This window comes from Notamacropus eugenii, chromosome 6 (genome assembly GCF_028372415.1).
Source record: "Notamacropus eugenii isolate mMacEug1 chromosome 6, mMacEug1.pri_v2, whole genome shotgun sequence".
Classification (NCBI taxonomy): Eukaryota; Metazoa; Chordata; class Mammalia; order Diprotodontia; family Macropodidae; genus Notamacropus; species Notamacropus eugenii.
In genome coordinates this window covers 389127265-389148859 of record NC_092877.1, presented here as the reverse complement: position 1 = coordinate 389148859, position 21595 = coordinate 389127265, and the positions used below count along the sequence as shown (strand labels likewise).

Sequence of the window (21595 nt, the reverse complement as noted above, 5' to 3'; positions counted from 1 at the left end):
GCGGGGAATGTGCCCCTGCCAGCCTGGAAGCCAAGCCCAGCCCAGGCACTCCTTCCTTATAAAAAGTATTTATTTGGTATTTGTCCTTTATAAAATCGAGTGGGTAGAAACCAGACAACGCTCATTCCCAGAGGCGTCCTCCCCAGGCGTCCGCTCTCAGTCTCGACCTTGAAGGGCTTGGTCAGAAGTTGACATGATTGCGGATGTCATTAATTTGCTTCACCATCTCCCGTATGTGCTCACCCCTGAAAAACCAGACCATGAGGCTCTCTTCCTCACCAGCATCCACCCCTGACCTGGGGAGGAGGTGAGGGGTATGGGGGTCCCCCACTGCTTCACTCACTCTTCCTTCAGAACAGTCCGGATGCACTTGCGCTGGTAGGCGCTGAGAGTAATGGTGGGCTTCTGGGGACTCATGCCCCTTTCCATCTTTCTCTGCTGGTAATCCTTCTTCATTGTGACCTGGGTATGGCAGACAGAAAGGCCACGTGCTATTTGGGCCCTGCTCCCCTGCTCCAGGTGCCAGCTCTTAGGTGCTCCTTCCCCCACCCCAGTGTCAGCTCTTAGGCGCTTCCCCCCTGCCCCAGGTGCCAGCTCCCAGGCACTTGCCCCCCACCCTGGGTGCTAGCTCTCAGGCCTCACCTGCTTGATGGCATTGCCCAGGTGCCGCAGCTGGTCTGGGATCAGTCGCAGCTCCTTTTTCATCTCCCTCTCGCTGTCAGAAAGGACAGGCAGCTGGGAGTGGAAGCTGCGCAGCAGCTGCTTCATCCTTGCCCAGGAAACAAGTAGTGGCTCACCTCGGGCTGGGGGCTTCCCTAGCCGCCAGCCCTCCCTTCCCCCAAGCCTGGCACTGCCCCCACACCTGTTCATAAGATCCTCCTGGCGCTCCTTGGCCTCCTCATACTTGTCTGCCAAGCGCTCAGCCATCTCACGGAGACTCTTCCTGAGGAGACACAGGGCACAGCACCATGCTGGGCACATGTCCCTCCTCTCCCCTCCCCTCCCCTCCCCTCCCCTCCTGTGGGGCTGCTGCTCCTTCCCCCAGGGACTCACCTCTCCTCTCGGCAGTAGTTGAGGTCTTCAAGTTGTTTCTTCTTCTGGCCACATAACAGCTTCACCCTTGAAGAACAAAGAGGTCAAGTGGGCTTGAGGGCCATCCCTGAGCAGGAGCCACCTCCAGGGCCAGGTCTCACCTCCGCTGGATCTCCTCTTTGGCTAGGTCCTGCTTCAGGATGTACTCGTCCCGAAATACCTGCGTGGCCCGGCTGAGCAGCTGGAGGCATTCTTCAGGGGGGGGTGCCACGTCCTTGTCGGAGGATCTTGGGGACAGGGGGCGAGGGTGTTAGGCATGCCTCCCCACCCGCAGTGGTCTGCAAAGCCTGCCTTACAAAATAATCTCATCTGAGCCTCGGCTTCTGCCCAATCAAGGAAAAACACAGAAAATGATGCCCATTTTTTAAACGTAAGCATTTATAAAGCACCTCTTATGAGTCACACTCGCAGGAGCTAAGTGCTTTACAGGCAAACAGCCTTGGGAGGTGTGTGCTATTATCAACCCCCATTCACAGATGAGGAAACAGGCTGATCAGAGGCTGGATCTGAACTCGGCTCTTCTGATTCCAGGTCTATCCAATTCCCTATCCACTGTGGCACCATCAGGGGCATGCCACAAGCCTGAGAACTGGCCTCACACCCAGCACGTCAGGTCAGCTGCCCTGCCCCCTGCCATACTTCAGAAATACAGGGTTGGCTGCGCTGCGCTGCAGAGTACTCCGGATGTGTTTCTCAAAGGAGTCCTGAGTTTCTGCCAGGATGCGCAGGGGAGACTGTGCCACACTGACGTCCTCACGGGCACACAGCAGGGGAGGAGATGTAGGGTGGACTGTACTTCTGCCATAGTCCACAACGTAAAATACAAGCAGGTTAGAACAAGAACAGGGATGCTGGTTGGTGTAGACAGCACAGGACAGAGCCTTCCTCCCCTCTGCCCGCCCAGAGAAGTACTTACAGCAGAGGCCTAGTGAGGCACTCATAGGTGTTGGTGATGCACACCATCGTGGGCCCCAAAACATCAGACACAATCCAGAAGCCTCGGATGGGGGCTGGCTGCCTGGGGAAACATCGCATTATGGAGAAAGGGGCCAGAGGACGGTGTCCACCTGTGGACACAGCCAGGCCAACCATCCATCAGGAGATGTCGATTCCGGGGAGGCTGCAGGGCTGGCTGCCTTCCTTACCTGCAGGGCAGGGGCTTCGTACACAGGACATGCTCTACGAAGCATTTCTGCTCAACTGCGAGTTCTTGCAGACTGTCCTTATCTTCCTCACCTACCAAGAGACAAGCAACGCCCAAGGGCTGCATGCCCACAGCCCCTGCTAGTGACCATGCCAACCCCACCCCCACCCTGTAATACACAAACATCTCTGGGGGGTTTCAATGGCATAACTCACCTGACCCAAGAAATTTGTGAAGTTTGTGGATCCAAGTCAAGCCCACACTATGGACACCAGCCTCATGGGTGCAATGATACCGGGATGGACATTTGGGATCTGCAATCAGGAGAGTTGAAGGACCTCCTGAGGCAGGTCCAATACCAGCTTCCCAGCCCAAAGGCTGAGGTCGCCGTGCCCACAAGGGCCTCAATGGTCACCACGTGTCCCAACAATGCCCTGACTGCTGAGAGGCACACGGAGACACGGGTGCCACCAGGTCAGATCCTGGGCTCCTTCTCTACCAGGTTAACCTTCGTCCTGTCCTCCCCAGCTCCTGTCCTTATATACTGAGAGCTGCTCGCTTCAACTTGAACCACCCTGCACCACTCCCCGATTTCAATGAAAATCTGTCATTTCACTCTCCAGTCCAGTGATGCTCACTCCTCACCGGGCTGGATACGGAATCAGAAACCCAATTAGGGATGAAGGGTTAAAAGCAAACCCCAGGGGTGCTCCCTGGCTCCCCTGCCTCTGCTCTGCCTTCACTCCCCTGAATCCTCAATCCTGTCCTAGCTGCATGTGCCCTGGATCATTCCTCATCGCAAGCTGCATGACCACGCAGGCCAGGTCAATGACACATATGTTGCCTTATTTCTTTGGGGTGATGCTCCTATGCTCCCCCAAACCAGCTCCCTACAGCACTGTCCACACACTCCATAAAGTGGGCTCTTCTCTTTTCATTCCTCACTCCTGTCCTCCTAGGTCCTGCCCCTGGTTAATTTCCAATTTCTCCCTTTTTACTACCTCATTCACCACTTTCTACAAATATACCCATGTCTCTCCATCCTTACAAACCCCTTATTCAGACCTGCAAACAGCCCTCTTCTTTGTCTCAAACTCCTAGAGTTTGGCAGTTCCACTCCCTCGTTCCCCACTCCCCTCATTGTACCCGCTAAGACTGCTCGCTTCAGGCATTTGCCAAGCACCCAGTCTGATTCTCTCCTTGGCACACATCTATCTCAGCCTCTCAGCTACACCTGACAATGATGGCCACTTTTCTCCTGAGCCCTTTCTTGGCAGAAGAGAGCTATCTCTTGAGTGGGTGGCACAGTGCCTGGCAGAGGAGCTACAGGAACACTTATTCCCATTCCCTTGGTTCTTTCTCCTTCTTGGACCACGCTCTCAAACATGTCCTGAGCCCTCTGTTCTTGTCATGGATTTCATGACCATCTGTGCTGATGGTCCTGCCCCAGCCTCTGCAGTCCTCCAATCGCCTTGTGGACATCTCAGACAGGACGTCCAGCAGACGTCTCAATCTCAGTGTGTCCGAAATAGAACTGGTCACCTTTCCCCCTAAATGCCCCACCCTACCTTCCCTCCTCCCAGACCCTCAGACTTATAAGCTGAGACGTCCTGGGCTCATCACTATCTTTCCCCTGCCAGATCCAATATGGTGCCAAGGCCTGTCAATTGCAGCTCTTTACCCTCTCTCATCAATTTCACCTCCCTAGCATCTCTCGAACACACCCCCTCCTCTCCTCTGCCCCCACCCAACCTGCCCTGGTGCAGGCCCTCCTCCCTTCATGCCGGGACTATTGTAGTGGCCTGGGTGGGGGGGAGTAGGAGATCTGCCTGCCCCAAGTCTCTCCCCCCAATGCCAGTCCACCATTCAGTCACCAAAGTGATGTTCCTAAAGTGTCAGCCCCCAGCCTTATTCAATGAGCCCCAAGATCCAAAATGCTGTTTGGCCTTCAAAGCCCTTGCTAACCTGGGCGCTCAATGAGCCTCAACCATGGCATGTATTCCATCTTGGCTTCCTTCCCTTCCCCGTCACACATGCATGCGTGCTTGTGTGTATATGTAAGAGCACCCCCCTTTCCCATCCCCCCAGCACCATCCAGGACAATCCCGGACAAGGGCGTGTGGGGGGAGAGCAGCCCCTCACCTCGGTGCAGCTTAATGGGACAAGAGAAGTCTGACTCGAAGGGGTCATCGTCCTCTTCTCCAGAGGCCAGTCTGAGAGCGAGCTCCAACTCCACACACTCGAACACGTAGAGAGAAGGGATGAGGTCAGCCCGGGAATCCCAGGACTTCTCTGACTGCAGAAAGGCATGTGGGCCTTGAGTCACCCAGGCCACATTGCCTCCTAGGAAGTTTCCATGGGGCTGCTCTGCCTCCCCCACCCATGACCTCCCTGTCAAGAGTCCTCAGCCTATTCCTGCAGACTCTGGCAACCCCCATTTCTGAACCCCTCTGCATTTCTAAGCTGTGACCCCAATTCCTTCACTGGTGGTGCCTCATCCTGCCCCCTCTCTTATGGTCCAGAGCAGGGGTGGGGAACTTGCAGCCTTGAGGCCTCCTGGGTGCGGCCCTTTGACAGAATCCAAGTTTTACAGAACAAACCCTTTTGGAAGGAGCACTTATGTGAAGTTTGGATTCAAAGGGCTACAAAGGATGACCTTTTCAAATGCCAGACAAGAGCAGGGCGCCAACTCCCACAGGACAGTTTTGGGTGCTCAGGAGCCCTCTGGATCCACTCTGGCTATGCCACCAAGCCCCTCACAACCCTAAAAATGTAATCTGGTCCAGCCAGAGCACAGAGGTCCTCGATCACAAGGGCTAACTGCCCCCTGGTTGGAATGCCCAATACACTAAGGTGCTGTGGAAACATGGCTTCCCGCCCTTGCTCACCACCAGCCCATCCCTGAGCTTGAGGACATCCACGTGAGGGCGCTTACGTGCTGTTCGTCCTCCTCCTCCCCTTCCAGCACCACACAGTGGTACAGCATCCCTGACTCTGTGGCAATGACGAGAATGTTGGGCACACAGGGCAGGCAGAGGACAGCACAGGCATCATAGCCATAGTTGTCCTCAGCGGCCGGGTGCATGGGCAGGGGCCCCAAGAGCTTCCCCAGGGATCCAACGCTGGGAAAACAAAAAAGGAGACCCACAAGTGGTCAAGGCTGGATGGTGAGGACTGCCTCCCCTGCCCCAACCCGGGAAGAACTTCAGGGGCCTTGGCTTCACCATGAGGAAACTGAGGCAGGCCTCAGGACCCTGCTTTAATGCCACCAAGGACTCCCCATCTCCTCCAGGGCAAACACAACCTGATGTCCACCTGCCTTCCAAGCCTGATTTCTCCATCCTTCCATTCCATCTGGATGCCTCCTCCCAAATTTGTGATGGCCCAAGCTCTCCCTCTCCTCAGCCTACCCTCTCTTGGCCCTAACCACACCTGTGTCCTAGAGAGCCCTCCTTGGTGAATGCACCAGGGCACAGTGCCTGGTACACACAGTAGGTGCTTCATAAAAGTCTGAATTAAATCAGCTGCCATCCAATGCACCCATGTTATTTTATAAGTGAGGACAGTACAGGCCCCAAGAATATGGGACTCTCCTCATTCCTTGGGGGTCACCATCTCCCCTAAAGCTGAGGGCACCCGGCCTTATGCACCACTTTTCTTCCCCCAAACCCCTCAGTCTCCAACTGACCTTTTAAAAGACTGAGCTCTAAGGCTTCTGTGGGAGATCCCAGCCCTTCCCAAATGTCTTTTCCTTATTCTACCCCATAAGCTATCCCTTGAAATGCTGAGCCCCAAACCAGCCAACAGAGTGAACAAGCCTTTTAAAAAATACTAATGATTGGTGTGTTTTTTGAAGAGGGCCACTGACATCACAGGGTCACGTCTTGACTCAGTGGCTGCATAGTCACCAGCCTTGCACTCTTCCCGTCATCAGAGGCCAGCGACAGGACAGTGGGTGATCTTAGTGTCCTCCATGGCTAACCAAGCTCGAGACTCCACAGTGCCTGCTTTGGCTGCCTTTATGGCCTCATCTGTCCACGCTGGCGAGGGAAGTCTTCACATGCTCAGGGTGTCTAACTCCCCTTGCTCCCCGAAAGGTTTGAGGCCCCTCGGTGAGCCTCAGCCTGATTCAGCCCATCTGAGATGACTTGTGACGGTGTGGCTACCGCGTGTGCTTACAGCTTCTGGAGCCACAAGGTGAGAGTTAGCCACCAAAAGTGGATGAGTAGCCCTCACCACAGAGGGGCTCGACCTTCTTGAAAATCTGTACACCCCAACCTTTTTAAATATAAGCAGTGACTATGTGCAAAACACTGTGCTAAGCACTTTACCAACATAATCTCATCTGATCCTCATGACCACCCCACAAGGCAGGTGCTATCACTGTTCCCATTTTACATACGAGGAAACTGAAGCAGGCATCGGTGAAGTGACTGCCCAGAGTCACACAGCTAGTGTCTAAGGTAGGATCTGAACTTGGGTCTTCCCGGGCAGCTCACTGGACGTAGCACCAGCCCTGACACTGGGAAGATCTGAGTTTAAATCTGACCTCGGACACTTATTAGCAAGTCACTTCTTTGCGTAGTTTCCATGTCTGTAAAATGAGCTGGAGAAAGAAAAGGCAAACACTCCCATGTCTTCCAAGAAAACCCCAAATGGGGTCACCAAGAGTCAGACACCACGAAAAAGCAATAAAAACAGCTTCCTGTCTCCAGGACTAGCCCTGTGTACTACGGTGCCCCCTAGCAGCTTCAAGTGACCTGACTTTGCACACCTCTCATCCTTTCTTCACATCCCTCAGCATTCCACTCTGTAACCCCCAATAACTCCAGTTAGCCACTTCTTCTCTTTCTTTTTTCCTCCCAGTCTTTGAACAATTTTATTCAAAGTTCTGAGTTTCCAGTTCCATTCATCTCTCTCCGAGATGGTAAGCTATCAGCTGTAGATCACACCTGTGCAGTTATGCAGAGCATTTCCATATGAGCCATTTTGTACAAGACTTCAATAAAAGAAAAAACGAAAAGGTTGAAAAAGAGCTGCTTCAGCCTGTATTCAATCACTATCAGTTCCTTCTCTGGAGGCAGATGGTCTGCTTCACCGGGACTCCTTTGGGATGGCCTTGGATCAAAGAACAATTCTTCACCTAACAATATTGCTGTTACTGTATACAACATTTCTCTGGTTCGAGTCACTTCACTATGCATCGGTTCACGTAAATCTTGTGTTTCTGAAGTCATCCTGCCTGTCACTTTTTACAGCACAATAGTACTCCATTACAATGATATACCACAACTTGTCAGCCACTCCCCAATAGGCATCCCCTCACTTTCCAATTCTCAGCCACCACAAAAAGAGCTGCTAAAAATATTTTTGTACATGTGGGTTCTCTCCACCTTTTTAATGATCTCTTTGGGATACAGACTAGCAGTGGTATTGCTGGATCAAAGGGTATGCACAGTTTTATAGCGCTTTGGCCATAGTTTCAAACTGCTCTCCAGAATGGATGGATCAGTTCACAACTCCACCAACAGTGAAATGGTCATTTCTTACAGCCACCATATTGAGAGTACACAATTTGCTGAGGCCACCATCCAGCAGCTTTTCCTCCTCCATAACTGACCTCTCCTTTCCACCAAGAAGCTCACCATCAACTTCCTCACCTCCAGGACCTTCTCTCTCAGTCAACCTATAAGCAAGATCTGAACAAATACCTAGAGTGTGCCAAGCATCAGGGCCACAATCCCTGCCCTTAAAGAGCATACGCTGCACCCAGAGGAGCTTTGTCCATAGCCAGAAGGACCAGACTGAGGTCTTTTGTTTGGGGCTGTGGGAAGTGGGATCCTTCTTCCATCGGATGAGTCAATCGTCAATGTTCGTGACTTCAGGCATCTGTCATTTTATCAGTGACCTCATTTTCACTTTGTGTTGGCAGCCATGGACATTTGTGGTTGTGCATGGTAGAGAAATGACGAGGTGCCAGGATCCATAAAAAGGAAGAATCTGCAGTATAAGCATTTGTGAATCCGCACCAGAGAGGGCTTGAGTCACCTCTCCAGTGTGCACTAAGGGAGGTAAAAAAAGGAAAAGCAGTGAAGTCTGTGGCTAAGTGGGGGGGGGGGGGGGGTAGTCCCCCATCTTCTTGCACACATCCGCATCTGCTGCGTCCAGGGCTGGCACTCACCCGGAGGTGAGAGATTAGAGTTGGCAGGTGCCCCTTTCTCCTTTTTACGTTGGGTTCTTCTGACATCTCTAACCCTAACCCCACCACTGGATGGTTATTTCATGATTACTGAAAAGCTCATAGTATCAGAATGTTTGGACACAAGGAATCATGAGCAGGAAAGTTTTCTTCCAGCAATCTCTAGTGAAAGATCAGTTTTGGGTGTCTGTGAAAACCTACCTCCCTATTTCCACAGGCTCAGTGTATCAGCACCTGCATCTTTTGACTTCTACGCTGTGTTCTACAAGCACTACCCCACCAAAGTTGAGGACTGAGCATTCCAGCGCCCCCGATAGCTCCCCACTGCCACAGAGGCACTATTCCTCCGCTAGGCATGCCTGCTTGCTCCTCCACACTCAGAGTTTTCCCCGGCCAGAATGGACAGCTACAGAAAGCCTCCAGAATTTGGGAGGTGAGAGAAGCCTCAGGGCAAGGGGATCTGAGTGCCAAAACACTGGGCAGGCAGACACCCAGCCTGCAGCCCAGGCCCTGTGAGGATAGGTGGCTCCTTCCTCTCACTCTGGGGCCAGCTTTTTGGTATGGAAGGGCTTCTGATGGCCCTTTTGCTCCCGCCTAGTCCTTCTATCACTGGGTAGGGCTTCAAACCCTGGATGACCAGTCTCTTAACCTCCCTAGTCCAGCCCCTCCCCATCGTGGCTGCCTCTTCCAGGGGATCTCCAGGATTTCAATGTCATTCCTAAGCCACAAACCTGACATCTGGCTCCTCATTCCTGGAATCTATGCCCCCCACCTCGAGGGAGCCCCAGGGTGAAGGCTCACCTAGAGTCTGTGGGCCGCTACCCTCCCCCCATGTTTTAAAGAAGGGTCATTGGTTAACTAGGCCTCCCACATCCAATGTGAGAGGCCAGTGTGGCTCACCTTTGCATCAGACTCACATACGTGAGGAAGGTCTCCCCATTCTCATACAGGATGTACAGGGGATAGGCCAGCACCTCCTCTTGGCTTCGCTGTCCAAAGACGTTTTTGGGTACTGTGGCCAGAGGCCCAAAGTCAAATGCAACGGCTGTCTCTCCAAGGGATGCCGTGTACGCCCTTCTACAAAGCGGACCAAACAAGAGGTATGAAACAACAGATGATGTATACCATCTAGTTTCCTGTGTATTTTATCCTGAAGACAACACAAACTCACTGTCAGTTGGCCAGGCAGGGTCTACCACATGCTAGGCACGGGGCAGAGCCATGACCAAGCGTGGCAGTGACATGGTTGGGCTGTGCTTAAGGAAAATCACTCCAAGACCTAGAAACACGCACGTGTCCAGGAGGACACAGGCCACAGATAGGGCAAGGGTGAGAGCCAAGTGAAGGCTGCAGGACCTGGCCATGCAGAGAGAGAGCAGCTTCCATCAGACTGCGAAATGCTGACAAAATGTTGGAAAACGTAACCAAGATATTCACAAAACAGCATCCTGAGGATGAGAGCCAGACTGCAGAGGGCTGAGGAGGGACCCTGATGTCACTGGTACTGGGAGTTCACTCAGAGCCACAGCCAGGGGTGTGGCGCCTGCAGCCTTGAGGCCTTCTAGGTCCTCAAGGGCAGCCTTTTGACTGAATCCAAACTTCACAGAACAAATTCCCTTCACAAAAGGATTTGTTCTGTAAAATTTGGACTTGGTCAAAAGGCCACACCCAAGGATCTAAACAGCCACATGTGGCCTGGGGACCACCACGGTATTACAATCACTTTTGATAATCTTAATGAGATACATAAAAACATCCCCAAATACCCCAATACAGGTAAAGGCAGTTCCAAAGGAGGTCAGCAGCAAGGAGCTAGAGGGCCCCTAGGGTCAGGGTCCACTCTCGCTACACTCCCAACCCCACACCCCCAAACTTGCTAGGATCTCTCTCGCCTCACTCTTCAATGTCAGACCATCTTGAGGCAGGTCACTGGCAAAAAGCTTTTTTTATCTAAGGGTAACGGCCATCCACAAAAGCATTCAAAACAAAAACTGATCAAAGGAAAAACTGCCAACTCTAAATGACTCTGAATGCTTTAGCCAAACAAAGTTAGAAGCACCAGTTTGTCTGTGTCCTCTGCAACAGAATTTACCTTCACCAAACCAGGATCTGCACATTCAAAGTCCCTCAGTCCTAAGTGAGAGGTGGGGGTCTGCATGGATTCAAGAAAAAGGGAGCTGTGCAGGGATGTGGAAAGGGAATGAGAGGTGGAGTCAAAGGACACAGGCCTCAGTTTCCTCATCTGCAAGGTGAGGGTGGGGCCGCCCTCACAGTCTAGCAGGGGGAAGAAGGAATGTGCCAGGTGTTCTTTTTACAAGTATTATCTCATTTCATCTCAGACTCTGCTTGACAGTTCCTTCAAGGGCGTCCACTCAGACTGGACAGTGGTCAGCCTCTGCCTGGGCCGTGCAGGCCAGCCACACCAGGAAGGGTCCAAGGATGTCTTGGCCACAGCAACTCAAAGACTGTCTCTTAAAGGGTGCCCACAAGCTCTCCCTGCAGCCAGGGAAACTCACGTAGTAACATCTCCAGTCTTTGTCGCTTGGCCCCCTGAGCCCCTAGACCAAGGGTGAGGAACCTGTGACTAGTCCAAGTTTTACAGGATAAGTTTGGATTCAATCAAAGGGCTGCACTTGAGGACCTAGACGGCCAAATGTAGCCTCAAGGCCACAGGTTCCCCACCCCTACCTAGATAAATGAAACGAATAGGTTTCCCTCTGGATGAGTAAGAGGGCCCTGAGGATCACTAGTTCCTCTGTTGGGGAGGAGGTGTACAATTAACAGCCTGCCACACTCCAGAGTCAGATACCAGACCTGTGAGGCACCCGATTGGCTCCACTGCCTTGGCCCTGCTCCAGAGGTGTCATGATGTGGGCATTTGTGGATGGTGCCCTAACAGACCTTGCCACACCCCACAGACTCACCCCTTATTGAGGATCAAGCTTTCCTCCTCAGCATCAGAAAGGGGCATCACCTTCACTGGGATCTGGGGCTCCCGCAGACAATAGATCCTGAGAGAAAACCAAGCATTTAGTAATGTAGGCACAGATCCTCCAGTCACCTCCCCAGACATCAATGTCTCCTAACATCCTCCACACTCTCGCCTCCTCCCCAGTCTTCTGTGCAGCCTTGATTCTACCACCTCCCCTTGAAGGGCTGGCCAAGTTCTCCAGGTGCCTGGTGTGGTTTAGTGCAGAAAGGACTGGAAAGATGGAAGGGGAAGGCAGTGAGGAACCTCCTTTTTTAAGTCCTTTACTGATAGGGCCACTTGCCCACACCTTGGGAGGGCCAGGACTTTGGACAAACAAGATGATCGTCAAAGGACTGGCTCCTAGAAGCCCCTTCTCTCCATTCATTTCACTTCCTCTCCTGGCATCTTCCTTTTCTACCCCCTAAAAATAGGTTCAGGCCTGTCCAAGCCATTCAAAAAAAGTGAAAAATCCCTAACCTCTCCCGCTGTTCAAAATGAGCCTCCTCCCTTTCACCATGAAACTTAATTTCACAAAAATTCTATGGATATCTTATTTTTTTCACTACCTTCAGTTCCAAATGTATGTTCCCCTCCCCCATCAACCCTTCTGACAAAGAACATGAGCAGTGCAAGGCCCACAATCACTCACCTTGGCAAAGTGAGAGAGGGTCTCTCCTCCTAAGCCAAGCCAAGTGGTCACCGATGACCACTCTGGGGCCAGTCTGTTCTTTCTGTTTAAAGCTCTAACCACCCATGATTCCTTGTGTTTCCCTGTTCCTGTGTATTTCAGTCCTGCCAAGCTTAATCATGATTTCTTACATCCCTGGGCTTTCTTTAGGTTTCCCCCCCCCATCATGATGAGAGTGGCTCTAGCTGGCAACTGAACAGAAAATGGAGAAGATGGGGGAGAATCAGAAGGCATTTACAATGGTCCAGGTGAGAGGTGATAAAGGACTGACCTTGGAAAGTGGCAGTGAAGAAATAACAGAATCCAACAACAGATGGGAAGGAAGCTTGAGAGTGACCCCAGAGCTGTAAGCCTAGAGAAGCAGCAGCAGAGTGGGGCCCTCAGCAGGAACAGGCAAGTCAGGGAGGAAGGAACGTCTTCAGGAAGGCTGAGTTCACTTGGGGCGTGCCAAGTTTTAAATGCTTCTGGGCCTGAGCAGGCTGTCACCTTCCTATCTCTGCCTGTTCACAGAAAGGGGGATTTTAGCCAAGACTCAAAGGAATCCAGGAGGCTCCGAGGAAGCCAGTGAGAGAGATGAGAGCAGAATGTAGGAGCAGCAAAAAGGCTGGTGCCACTGGACCAGAGGAAAGGGAGGGAGCGAAGGGCTTTGGAAATCAAACAGAAGTCTTTGCGATTGGTCCTGGAGGAGACAGAGGCAGCTACTGCAATAGCGTAGGCAGAAGGAGACGAGGGCCTGCACCTGCAAAGGTGAAGTAACCAAGAGATGGGGGAAGGGGGTGAAATCGACAGGCCTTGGCACCATATTGAATATTGGGGTGGCAGGGATGGAGAGAAAGGAATCCAGGACGATTCCTAGGGTTGTGAGCCTGGGGGACTGTGAGGGGAGGGTGAGGGGGCATTCCCTAGACAGTAATAGGGAAGGTAGGAGGGGAGAGGATTCAGAGGGAACAAGGAATGAGGACGAGTTAAAGATGTCTACTGGACATCCAGTTTGATACATCTGAGAAACAGCTGGAGATGTGATTAGAGGCAACAGAAAGTCTGGGGCAGAAAGCGTAGATTGTGATTAAATCTACGGGAGCTTAAGTGATCTTCCCAGAGGGAGAAGAGGGCTAAAAGGCATGATCTGGAGGAAAATCCAGTAAAGGAAACAGAGAAGGGGGATGATGACTAACAAAGAGTGTCCTGGGGATGATGACTAACAAAGAGTGTCCTGAAGACCTAGAAAAAGAGACCAGCAAAGAGGAAAGAGTGGCCAACAACAGCACCCAAGGCTAGAGGGGTCAAGGAGAATGAGGATTGGGTGACTCAGAGATCACTGGCGACGTTGGACAGTGCAGTCTCCAAAGAAATAACAGCACAATGTCAATTTGGAAGAGAGTGCCCCAGGGCTCTATGCTCAGTGCTGTTGTTTTAACATTTTTACCAATGATTTGGATGAAGGAATGGATGGAATGCTTTTATGACCTGCACATGATTCAAAGCTAGGAAGAGAAAACTCTCTCATGCTGCATAACAAGTTAAAACTGGGGCAACTCAGATACAAGGAAAGTTGATGGGAATACAATCTGACTACACATTAATTCCTCTAACAAAGACCTGGAGATGCCACAAAGCCCTGCTCCAAGCCTACCTGCGACCTGGAGAGGATGCTGGCTCTTGAAGGCTCTGCTAGCGAAACACAAGCTCCAGAAGGTTCCACCAGGCTGTACAAACTCTGACTACCATGGCCCCAAATTCACAAATAGCCTGTGATCTTCTACTCCCGCAGGGTCGGGGCAATTTCAAGGCCATCTGTAAGCCTAGTTCTAGCTACTTCTAAGGGTGAGATCCTGGCCCTCCCAGCTTCGGATACACCATCCAGGGCTGGATCCCAGGCACAGATCAACATGTTCAACAGCTCCCAATCTCCTTCCTAAGGGACATGAGACTGTTCATGGCCCTTCAAGTCTGATCATTCAGCCAATTCTATCAGGGCCCACATAAAGAAAAGTTCAACTTCACAATATTGACTCTCTCACCACCAAAGAAACCCAGAGACAAAGGAAGGTGAGGGTGAGGGTTAAGGGAAAGAGAGCTCACAGGTAACCCTTGGAGAGGCAAAGGGAACAGTTGGTTGGCCTTATCCTGTGTCCAAAGGCAACAAGGAACATTATTTCATGGTTTGGTGAAAGGGAGGGACAAATGGAAACTAAATGGATACAACCAACTCTCTTCTCATCTCCCAGACTCCTGGAAGGCTCAGTGACGCTGGATTCTATCATGCCCCCATTCACTAGTCTAAACTGACCCTATCCATTCCATTCCCTCTACAGCTCCATCCTGACGAGAACCAAACAGCAGAATCTCTCAGCAGGACCAGTCTGTACCGTATCACGTTGTCCGAAGTCAGCAGGACCACATGGGGGTCGAGCACTTCACTCGGGTACCAGGCAGCGTGCTTGAGGCTCAAAGAAGGGGAGCTGCTGAAGAACCTCTCGGCAATAGGAGTTGTGCTAAAAAGACAGGAAGCATTGTTGACTCTCTTTTTTTGGCACTCTTAATAAATCTGGGTTTCAAACATTGGATCACTACAACTTCTTAACTCTACAAATGCCCACAAAGTGACAATTTTTGTCTAAAGATTCCTTTTCTGGGGCAAATGACTTCAATCTGTTCACCACTGTTAGAGGGGGAAGCAAACTCTCCAAGTAATGGGACAGATAACTCTGCTTCGGATGGGCCTCCAAAGACAAGACATTGAACTTTAAAGAATAAAACATATTTGCCATGATTAAATCATGAATTCTGCCAGAAACACAAGCAAGAACTTTTCCACAATAAACAAAACAGCCTGTGCCTCATCACACATGTACGGTAATACCAACAACCAGCCTTCAAGACCACTGGCCCAAAGCACTCACCTACATGTACCACAAACCACCCAGACCAAGAGCTGATGGAAGATCCAACTTACCTACAGTTCACTGTTGATTTCCCACCTTCAAATTCAGAATTCTTCCCCCATCGTTTTGGAAGCTCTAAAACAGTGAGTCCCCTGGTGCCGATAAGTGCCACATGGTGGTGAGTAGGGCTCAACAGGACTTGGTAGACTTCAAACAGGGGTGGATTTATACAAAGCAATCTCTGAAAATTAAAGCAAGCTGGAATTAATGGTGATAGGAAAATGTTAGTTATTTGGAAGGGGGGGGGGAAGTCCATACAGGACTGCCCTAGTTAAATGGAATGCCTGTGAAGCAAACATAATAAAATCTTTTATTTTAACCACTTGTAAAGGAAATCCCTTTCTCTCATTTATTAGTCCACAGAAGGCAAGGAAGTTCTTCTTGCCTATGCAGGACACTGAGGGGAAACCACCTCCTGCAGGCCCAGCCAGGCCAGAGTTCTCTGTGGTCTCTCTGTTCCCTTGAATCCTCCACCTGCCTTCTCTCATCTTCTCCTCAACTCCTGGCCACAGCCACTGAAGAGCAGGCCAGCAGGCAAGGAGGCTTCTCCTCAGTTACATACAGAGAACAGTCTATAGTTAGCTGGGCCTTTGCAGTGGAGTCTGATTCATCTGTGTGAGGGAAAGAAACATGATTCAGGAGAAAAAGCAACAAAATGAAACAACAGCCATTACGACCACAGAGATGAGCCTCAGGAAGGACTAGGTGACCCATGGCCAAAATCCCTCCACCTCCTCCTCCTCAATAGAGGACAGAAAGTGGCTTCCAAAGCTCAAACCGAAGCTTCTATAGCAATGGCCTTTTTTTTAGCCTTTTTTTTTTTTATTTTTAACATTCACTTAAAAATAAAATTGATTTCCAAATTCTCTCCCCTCCCCAGGATTGTGAAGGCAAGAAATGTGATATCAATCATCCATGTGAAATCATGCAAAACCTATTTCCATACTAGCCATGTTGCAAAAAAGAAAAAAAGTTAAAAAATGATGCTTCTCTGGAGACTGTTAACCAAAAGTCACATCTCAACAAGACATGGATAATAACTTGATCGATTACAAGAGACAGATCCATACATGTGGGAATTTCCTATACCAAGGAGCCAGCCCTATAGACAGAGCCTGGAATATTTAGAGGTAGAACAAAAGGAGAGGTCTCTTCATAGGAAGAGTGAAGGACAATCCCCTCTCACGTGGGGGAAAGGGGAGGGAAGGGGCATATGGGAGAAGGAAGGGATCAAAGGGGAGGGAAACGGAAGGAGAAAGGTCGGCTTATGTGAAGGGGTCTCAGCTGCACAAACAGTTTATCAGTCTGGGCTAAACTAGCCAGAGCCAGGTGGTGGCTGACTCAGCTTTAAAGATCACTTAAAGTTGCAGAGTTCATAAGCATATAACTCACAGGTGAGTTAGTTTAGGGGCACTCTGGAAAACAGGGCAATTCAAGGCAGCAAATTCAGGGAGCCCCTTCACAAAGTGCATAGCATGTTTCATCATAAGTCAAAATTTTTTGGGACCACTGTATTTCTGGGAATATCTAAGTCATTCATAGTTGAGCATCATCCAACATTGCTTTTACTGTGTGCAATGTTCTTCTGGTTCTGCTCACCTCACTCTGCATCAGTTCATATGAGTCTTTCTAGGTTTCCTGAAACCACCCCCTTGTTATTCCTTACAAAACAAGAGTATTGCATCACAATCACATATCACAATGTGTTCAAACATCCCCCATTTGGTAGGCATCCCCTCAGTTTCCAATTCTTTAGCACCACAAAAAAGAGCTGCTATAAATATATTTGTGGACCCTCGTCTGTTTTCTTTAGATACAGACCTAGTAGCAGTATTGCTGGGTCAAAGAGTATGGAGTTGCTTTTTTTTTTTTCTTTAATTCATATATTTTCCTTCAACGAAGCAGATTGACTGAATGACAGCAAGGTGAGATAGCGCACAGGGTTCTGGACCTGGCATCAAGACAACTGAAGTTTGAATCCTGCCTCAGACACTTACTGGCTACATGACCTGAGGCAAATCACTGAATACCTCTCAACCTGTTACCTAACCTGTAAAATGAGAATAATAATGGTATCTATCTCCTAGAGCTCTGGAGAGGATCCACTTGTATCACACACAAAGGATTTAGCAAAACTTAAAGGGTTATTGCAATTCAGCTCACCCTTGCCTTCTGCGTGTATATGTGTGTGGGTGTGGGTGTGTATAATCCCTCCAACTATCCAAATACTGAGAAAAATTTCAAGAGTTACAAATATCTTCCCATGTAGGAATGCAAATAGTTCAGCTTTAGTAAGTCCCTTATGATTTCTCTTTCCTGTTTACCTTTTCGTGTTTGAAAGGCAAATTTTCTTTTCAGCTCTGGTCTTTTCAGTAACAATGCTTGACAGTCCTCTATTTCACTGAATGACCATTTTTTCCCCTGAAGCATTGTACTCAGTTTGGGTAGGTGATTCTTCGTTTTAATCCTAGTTCCTTGGACTTCTAGAATATCATATTCCAAGCCCTTCAATCCCTTAATGTAGAAGCTGCCAGATCCTGCGTTATCCTGATTGTATTTCCACAACACTCGAATTGTTCCTTTCTGGTTGCTTGTAATATTTGGTCCATGACCTGGGAAATCTGGAATTTGGCTACAATATTCCTAGGAGTTTTTCTCTTTGGATCTCTTCTAGGAGGTGATTGGTGAATTCTTTCAATATTTATTTCACCCTCTGGTTTCAGAATATCAGGGCAGTTTTCCTTGATAATTTCACGAAAGATGATGTCTAAGCTCTCTTTTTGATCATGGATTTCAAGTAGTCCCATAATTTTTAAATTGTCTCTCCTGGATCTATTTTCCAGGTCAGTTGTTTTTCCAATGAGATATTTCACACTGGCTTCTATTTTTTCATTCTTTTCATTTTCTGTTATAATTTCTTCATTTCTCATAAATTCATTAGCTTCCACCTGCTCCATTCTAATTTCTAAAGAACTACCTTCTTCAGTGAGCTTTTGAACTTTCTTTTGCATTTGGCCAATTCTGCTTTTTACAGCATTCTTCTCCTCATTGGCTTTTTGGGCCTCTTCTGCCATTTGGGTTGGTCTATTTTTAAAAGTGTTGATTTCTTCAGCATTTTTTTGGGTCTTCTTTAGCAAACTGTTGACTTGCTTTTCATGATTTCCTTGCATCACTCTCATTTCTCTTCCCAAGTTTTCCTCCACTTCTCTTACTTGATTTTCAAAATCCTTTTTGAGCTCTTCCAGGGTGTAAGACCACTGCATATTCATTTTGGAGGTTTTGGATATAGAAGCCTTGACTTTTAGGTCTTCCTTTGATGGTACGCACTGTTCTTCCTCATCCGAAAGGATGAAAGAAAATACCTGCTCGCCAAGAAAGTAACCTTCTGTTGTCTTATTCTTTTTCCCTTTTTCTGGGCATTTTTCCAGTCAGTTACTTGACTTTTGAGTTCCTTGTCAAGGGGAGGGTATACTCTGGGAACCTGTGAGTTCTCAGTTCCTCCAAGGTGGCACAATCAAGGGAGAGTTTATTCCTCTCCTGACTTGTGCTCTGGTCTATGAGCAGGATTCCCTCTCCAGTGCCTCCACCAGCTCCACTGCCAAGACTCCTCCTCACCCCAGGGCAGTCACTTAGGGCTGAGATGCAGATCTGCTACTCAATTCCCCCAGGGGCTTCAGGCCAGGGCTCCAACAATGGAAGCTGCTGCTGCCTGGGGCCTGGGGCTAGACCGCTGCATTCCCTTCTCACCCAAGTAAAAGAGCTTTCTCACTGACCTTTGAAGCTTCCTTTGGTGGTTGTGAGTTAAGGAATCCGGAACCCACAGCTGCTGCCAGTGGTGTGGCGCCTTGAAGCCCGCTCCAGTCCTGTCCCTGTCACAGCACACCCGTCCCCAGGCTGGGCTGCCCTCCACACCTGTGCTGGGCTGCGCTCCGCTCCACACCCGTCCCCAGGCTGGGCTGCCCTCCACGCCTGTCCCCATGCTGGGCTGCACTCCACTCCACGCCCATCCCCATGCTGGGCTGCGCTCCGCTCCACGCCTGTCCCCATGCTGGGCTGCCCTCCACGCCTGTCCCCACGCTGGGCTGTGCTCCGTTCCACGCCCGTCCCCACACTGGGCTGCGCTCCGCTCCACGCCTGTCCCCATGCTGGGCTGCCCTCCACGCCTCTTCTGGGCTGCGCTCCGCTCTGCTCCACGCCTGTCCCCACGCTGGGCTGCCCTCCGGTCCACGCCCGTCCCCACGCTGGGCTGCGCTCTCGCTCCACGCCCGTCCCCATGCTGGGCTGCGCTCCACGCCTGAGCTGGGCTGCACTCCACTCCCTAACTGTCCCCATGCTGGGCTGCCCTCCATGCCTGTGCTGGGCTGCGCTCCGCTCCACGCCCGTCCCCATGCTGGGCTGCGCTCCGCTCCACGCCTGTCCCCATGCTGGGCTGCCCTCCACGCCTCTTCTGGGCTGCGCTCCGCTCTGCTCCACGCCTGTCCCCACGCTGGGCTGCCCTCCGGTCCACGCCCGTCCCCACGCTGGGCTGCGCTCTCGCTCCACGCCCGTCCCCACGCTGGGCTGCGCTCCACGCCTGAGCTGGGCTGCACTCCACTCCCTAACTGTCCCCATGCTGGGCTGCCCTCCATGCCTGTGCTGGGCTGCGCTCCGCTCCACGCCCGTCCCCATGCTGGGCTGCCCTCCACACCTGTCCCCACACTGGGCTGCTCTCCATGCCTGTGCTGGGCTGCGCTCCGCTCCACGCCCATCCCCATGCTGGGCTGCGCTCCGCTCCACGCCCATCCCCACGCTGGGCTGCCCTCCACGCCTGTCCCCACGCTGGGCTGCCCTCCACGCCTGTGCTGGGCTGCGCTCCACTCCACGCCCGTCCCCACGCTGGGCTGCACTCCGCTCCACGCCCGTCCCCACGCTGGGCTGCGCTCCGCTCCACGCCCGTCCCCACGCTGGGCTGCGCTCCGCTCCACGCCCGTCCCCACGCTGGGCTGCGCTCCCGCTCCACGCCCGTCCCCACGCTGGGCTGCGCTCCCGCTCCACGCCCGTCCCCACGCTGGGCTGCGCTCCGCTCCACGCCCGTCCCCACGCTGGGCTGCGCTCCGCTCCACGCCTGTCCCCACGCTGGGCTGCACTCCACGCCTGTGCTCCGTATGCAGTTTCATGAGCCCTTGGGGCACACTTCTACACTGTTCACCACAACAGCTGCATCGCCTCACAGCTCCATCAACAACGCACTAGTGCCCCTGCTTCTCCACATCCCCGCCAGCTCCTGTCATTCTCCTCCTAGTCATCTCCGCCAACCTGCCAGGTGTGAGCTACAGAAGGGTCTAAGGGCAGTGACGCAGCAGAGACGGGGCTGCCGTCCACAAGACCGGGTCCGAGTCTGCCCAAGGAGCGGCCCCCCAACCCTGACGGTCAGAGCTGCACACTGGGCTGGGCCCTGCCACCCAGGAGCCCAACCACTCCGTCCAGACGCCTCCTCTAAGACGCCTCCGGATCTTACCACCAACGTCCATCGTGGTGCTGGCAGGCCTGGCACGCAGACCACGGCCCTGAGGGTGCTTTCCTGGGCATCAAGTTTTATTTGCCTCAGGAAGAGCCGAGTTCAAATCAGACCTCAGACATTTAAGGCCGAGTGACGCTGGGCAAGTCACTTAATTGTTTCCTCATCTGTAAAATGAACAGGAGAAGGAAAAGGCAAAGCACCGAGTGAGCGGCTTTGCCAAGAAAACTCCACGTGGCGTCAAGGAGTCGCGCAATGAAAAGGCAGCCAGCTGCTAGCAAGCGTCATCTCCCTCCCAGCCCCGGCACGCCCGTTCTCCCTAGTGCCTAGCAACCAGCCCCGTCTGGCACGCCCCGCGCAGGCGCAGTACCTGATAGCGGCTCAGGGCGGGGCCCTCACCGCCGCCACCACCGCCTCCGCCGCTCCCGCTTCCGTCGCTGGGGGCGGGGCCTGGGCCGCGCAGGCGCACTGCCAAGAAAGCGCCGGCCGCCCCGTCCCATAGGAAGAGCTCGGCGCCGAGCCCGAAGAGAAGGTTTCGGGTGAGGCTGGGCGTGCTTGGCTGCTCAGCGCCCGGCGCAGGAGGGCTCAGGGCCCGTAGGCCCTCCCGCAGCCGCACGAACACAACGTGTTGAGGCAGCCACAGCCGCCACTGCTCTCCATCGCCGCCGGCCTCCTCGGCAGTCGCCATCTTTCTCCGCGCTGCCCGCCTGGTCCCACCCCCCTCTGCTGTCCAATCAACGCCCGCCAGTCTCTGCTCCAGCCCGTGAACGCCCGATCGCGTGCCCGTCCAATCGGCGCTCCCTCCTCACCGACCAATCAGTGACCTCCGCTCTTCTGTCCAATCCAAACCCGCGGCTGTGAACTCTGCTCTGCTGGCGTCACGATGAAGGGCGTGGTCCCTGGGGCTAGTCCCCTCCGTTCCCATCTCAGTGTTGCCACTGTATCCAGGTGGCTCAATGTGGTTTAGACCGATCGGCACGCTGAAGCCCGGGTGGGCAAAGCTTGCCGAGAGCTTGCAGTCTGCCAAGGACCCCAGAGCATTCTCGTCGGGTCCTCGTG

At 52.0% G+C, this 21595-nt stretch overlaps 1 protein-coding gene and 1 long non-coding RNA gene across 3 annotated transcripts; both read right to left on the bottom strand.

Annotated features, from left to right (window-relative positions):
* Positions 1 to 52: 52 nt before the first annotated feature.
* NUP88 (nucleoporin 88) lies at positions 53 to 21437 on the bottom strand. 2 transcript variants are annotated; one of them, XM_072619060.1, is made up of 17 exons: positions 20907 to 21437; positions 15051 to 15220; positions 14464 to 14589; positions 11360 to 11446; positions 9336 to 9512; positions 5172 to 5358; positions 4379 to 4532; positions 2452 to 2550; positions 2238 to 2328; positions 2009 to 2110; positions 1732 to 1890; positions 1194 to 1319; positions 1054 to 1119; positions 863 to 943; positions 643 to 769; positions 344 to 462; positions 53 to 245 (listed from the first exon to the last, which is right to left on the bottom strand). In XM_072619060.1, the coding sequence occupies exons 1-17, from the start codon at positions 21222 to 21224 to the stop codon at positions 182 to 184; spliced, it is 2253 nt and encodes a 750-aa protein (XP_072475161.1). In that variant the 5' UTR covers positions 21225 to 21437; the 3' UTR covers positions 53 to 181. The 2 variants fall into 2 exon arrangements, with proteins under 2 accessions (XP_072475161.1, XP_072475162.1); XM_072619061.1 differs by lacking the exon at positions 1732 to 1890 and having other exon boundaries at positions 20907 to 21292.
* On the bottom strand, positions 15621 to 20738 carry LOC140510424 (uncharacterized). Its single transcript, XR_011969225.1, has 2 exons — positions 20537 to 20738; positions 15621 to 15650 (listed from the first exon to the last, which is right to left on the bottom strand). It is a non-coding gene; the product is annotated as an uncharacterized lncRNA (long non-coding RNA).
* Positions 21438 to 21595: the final 158 nt, after the last annotated feature.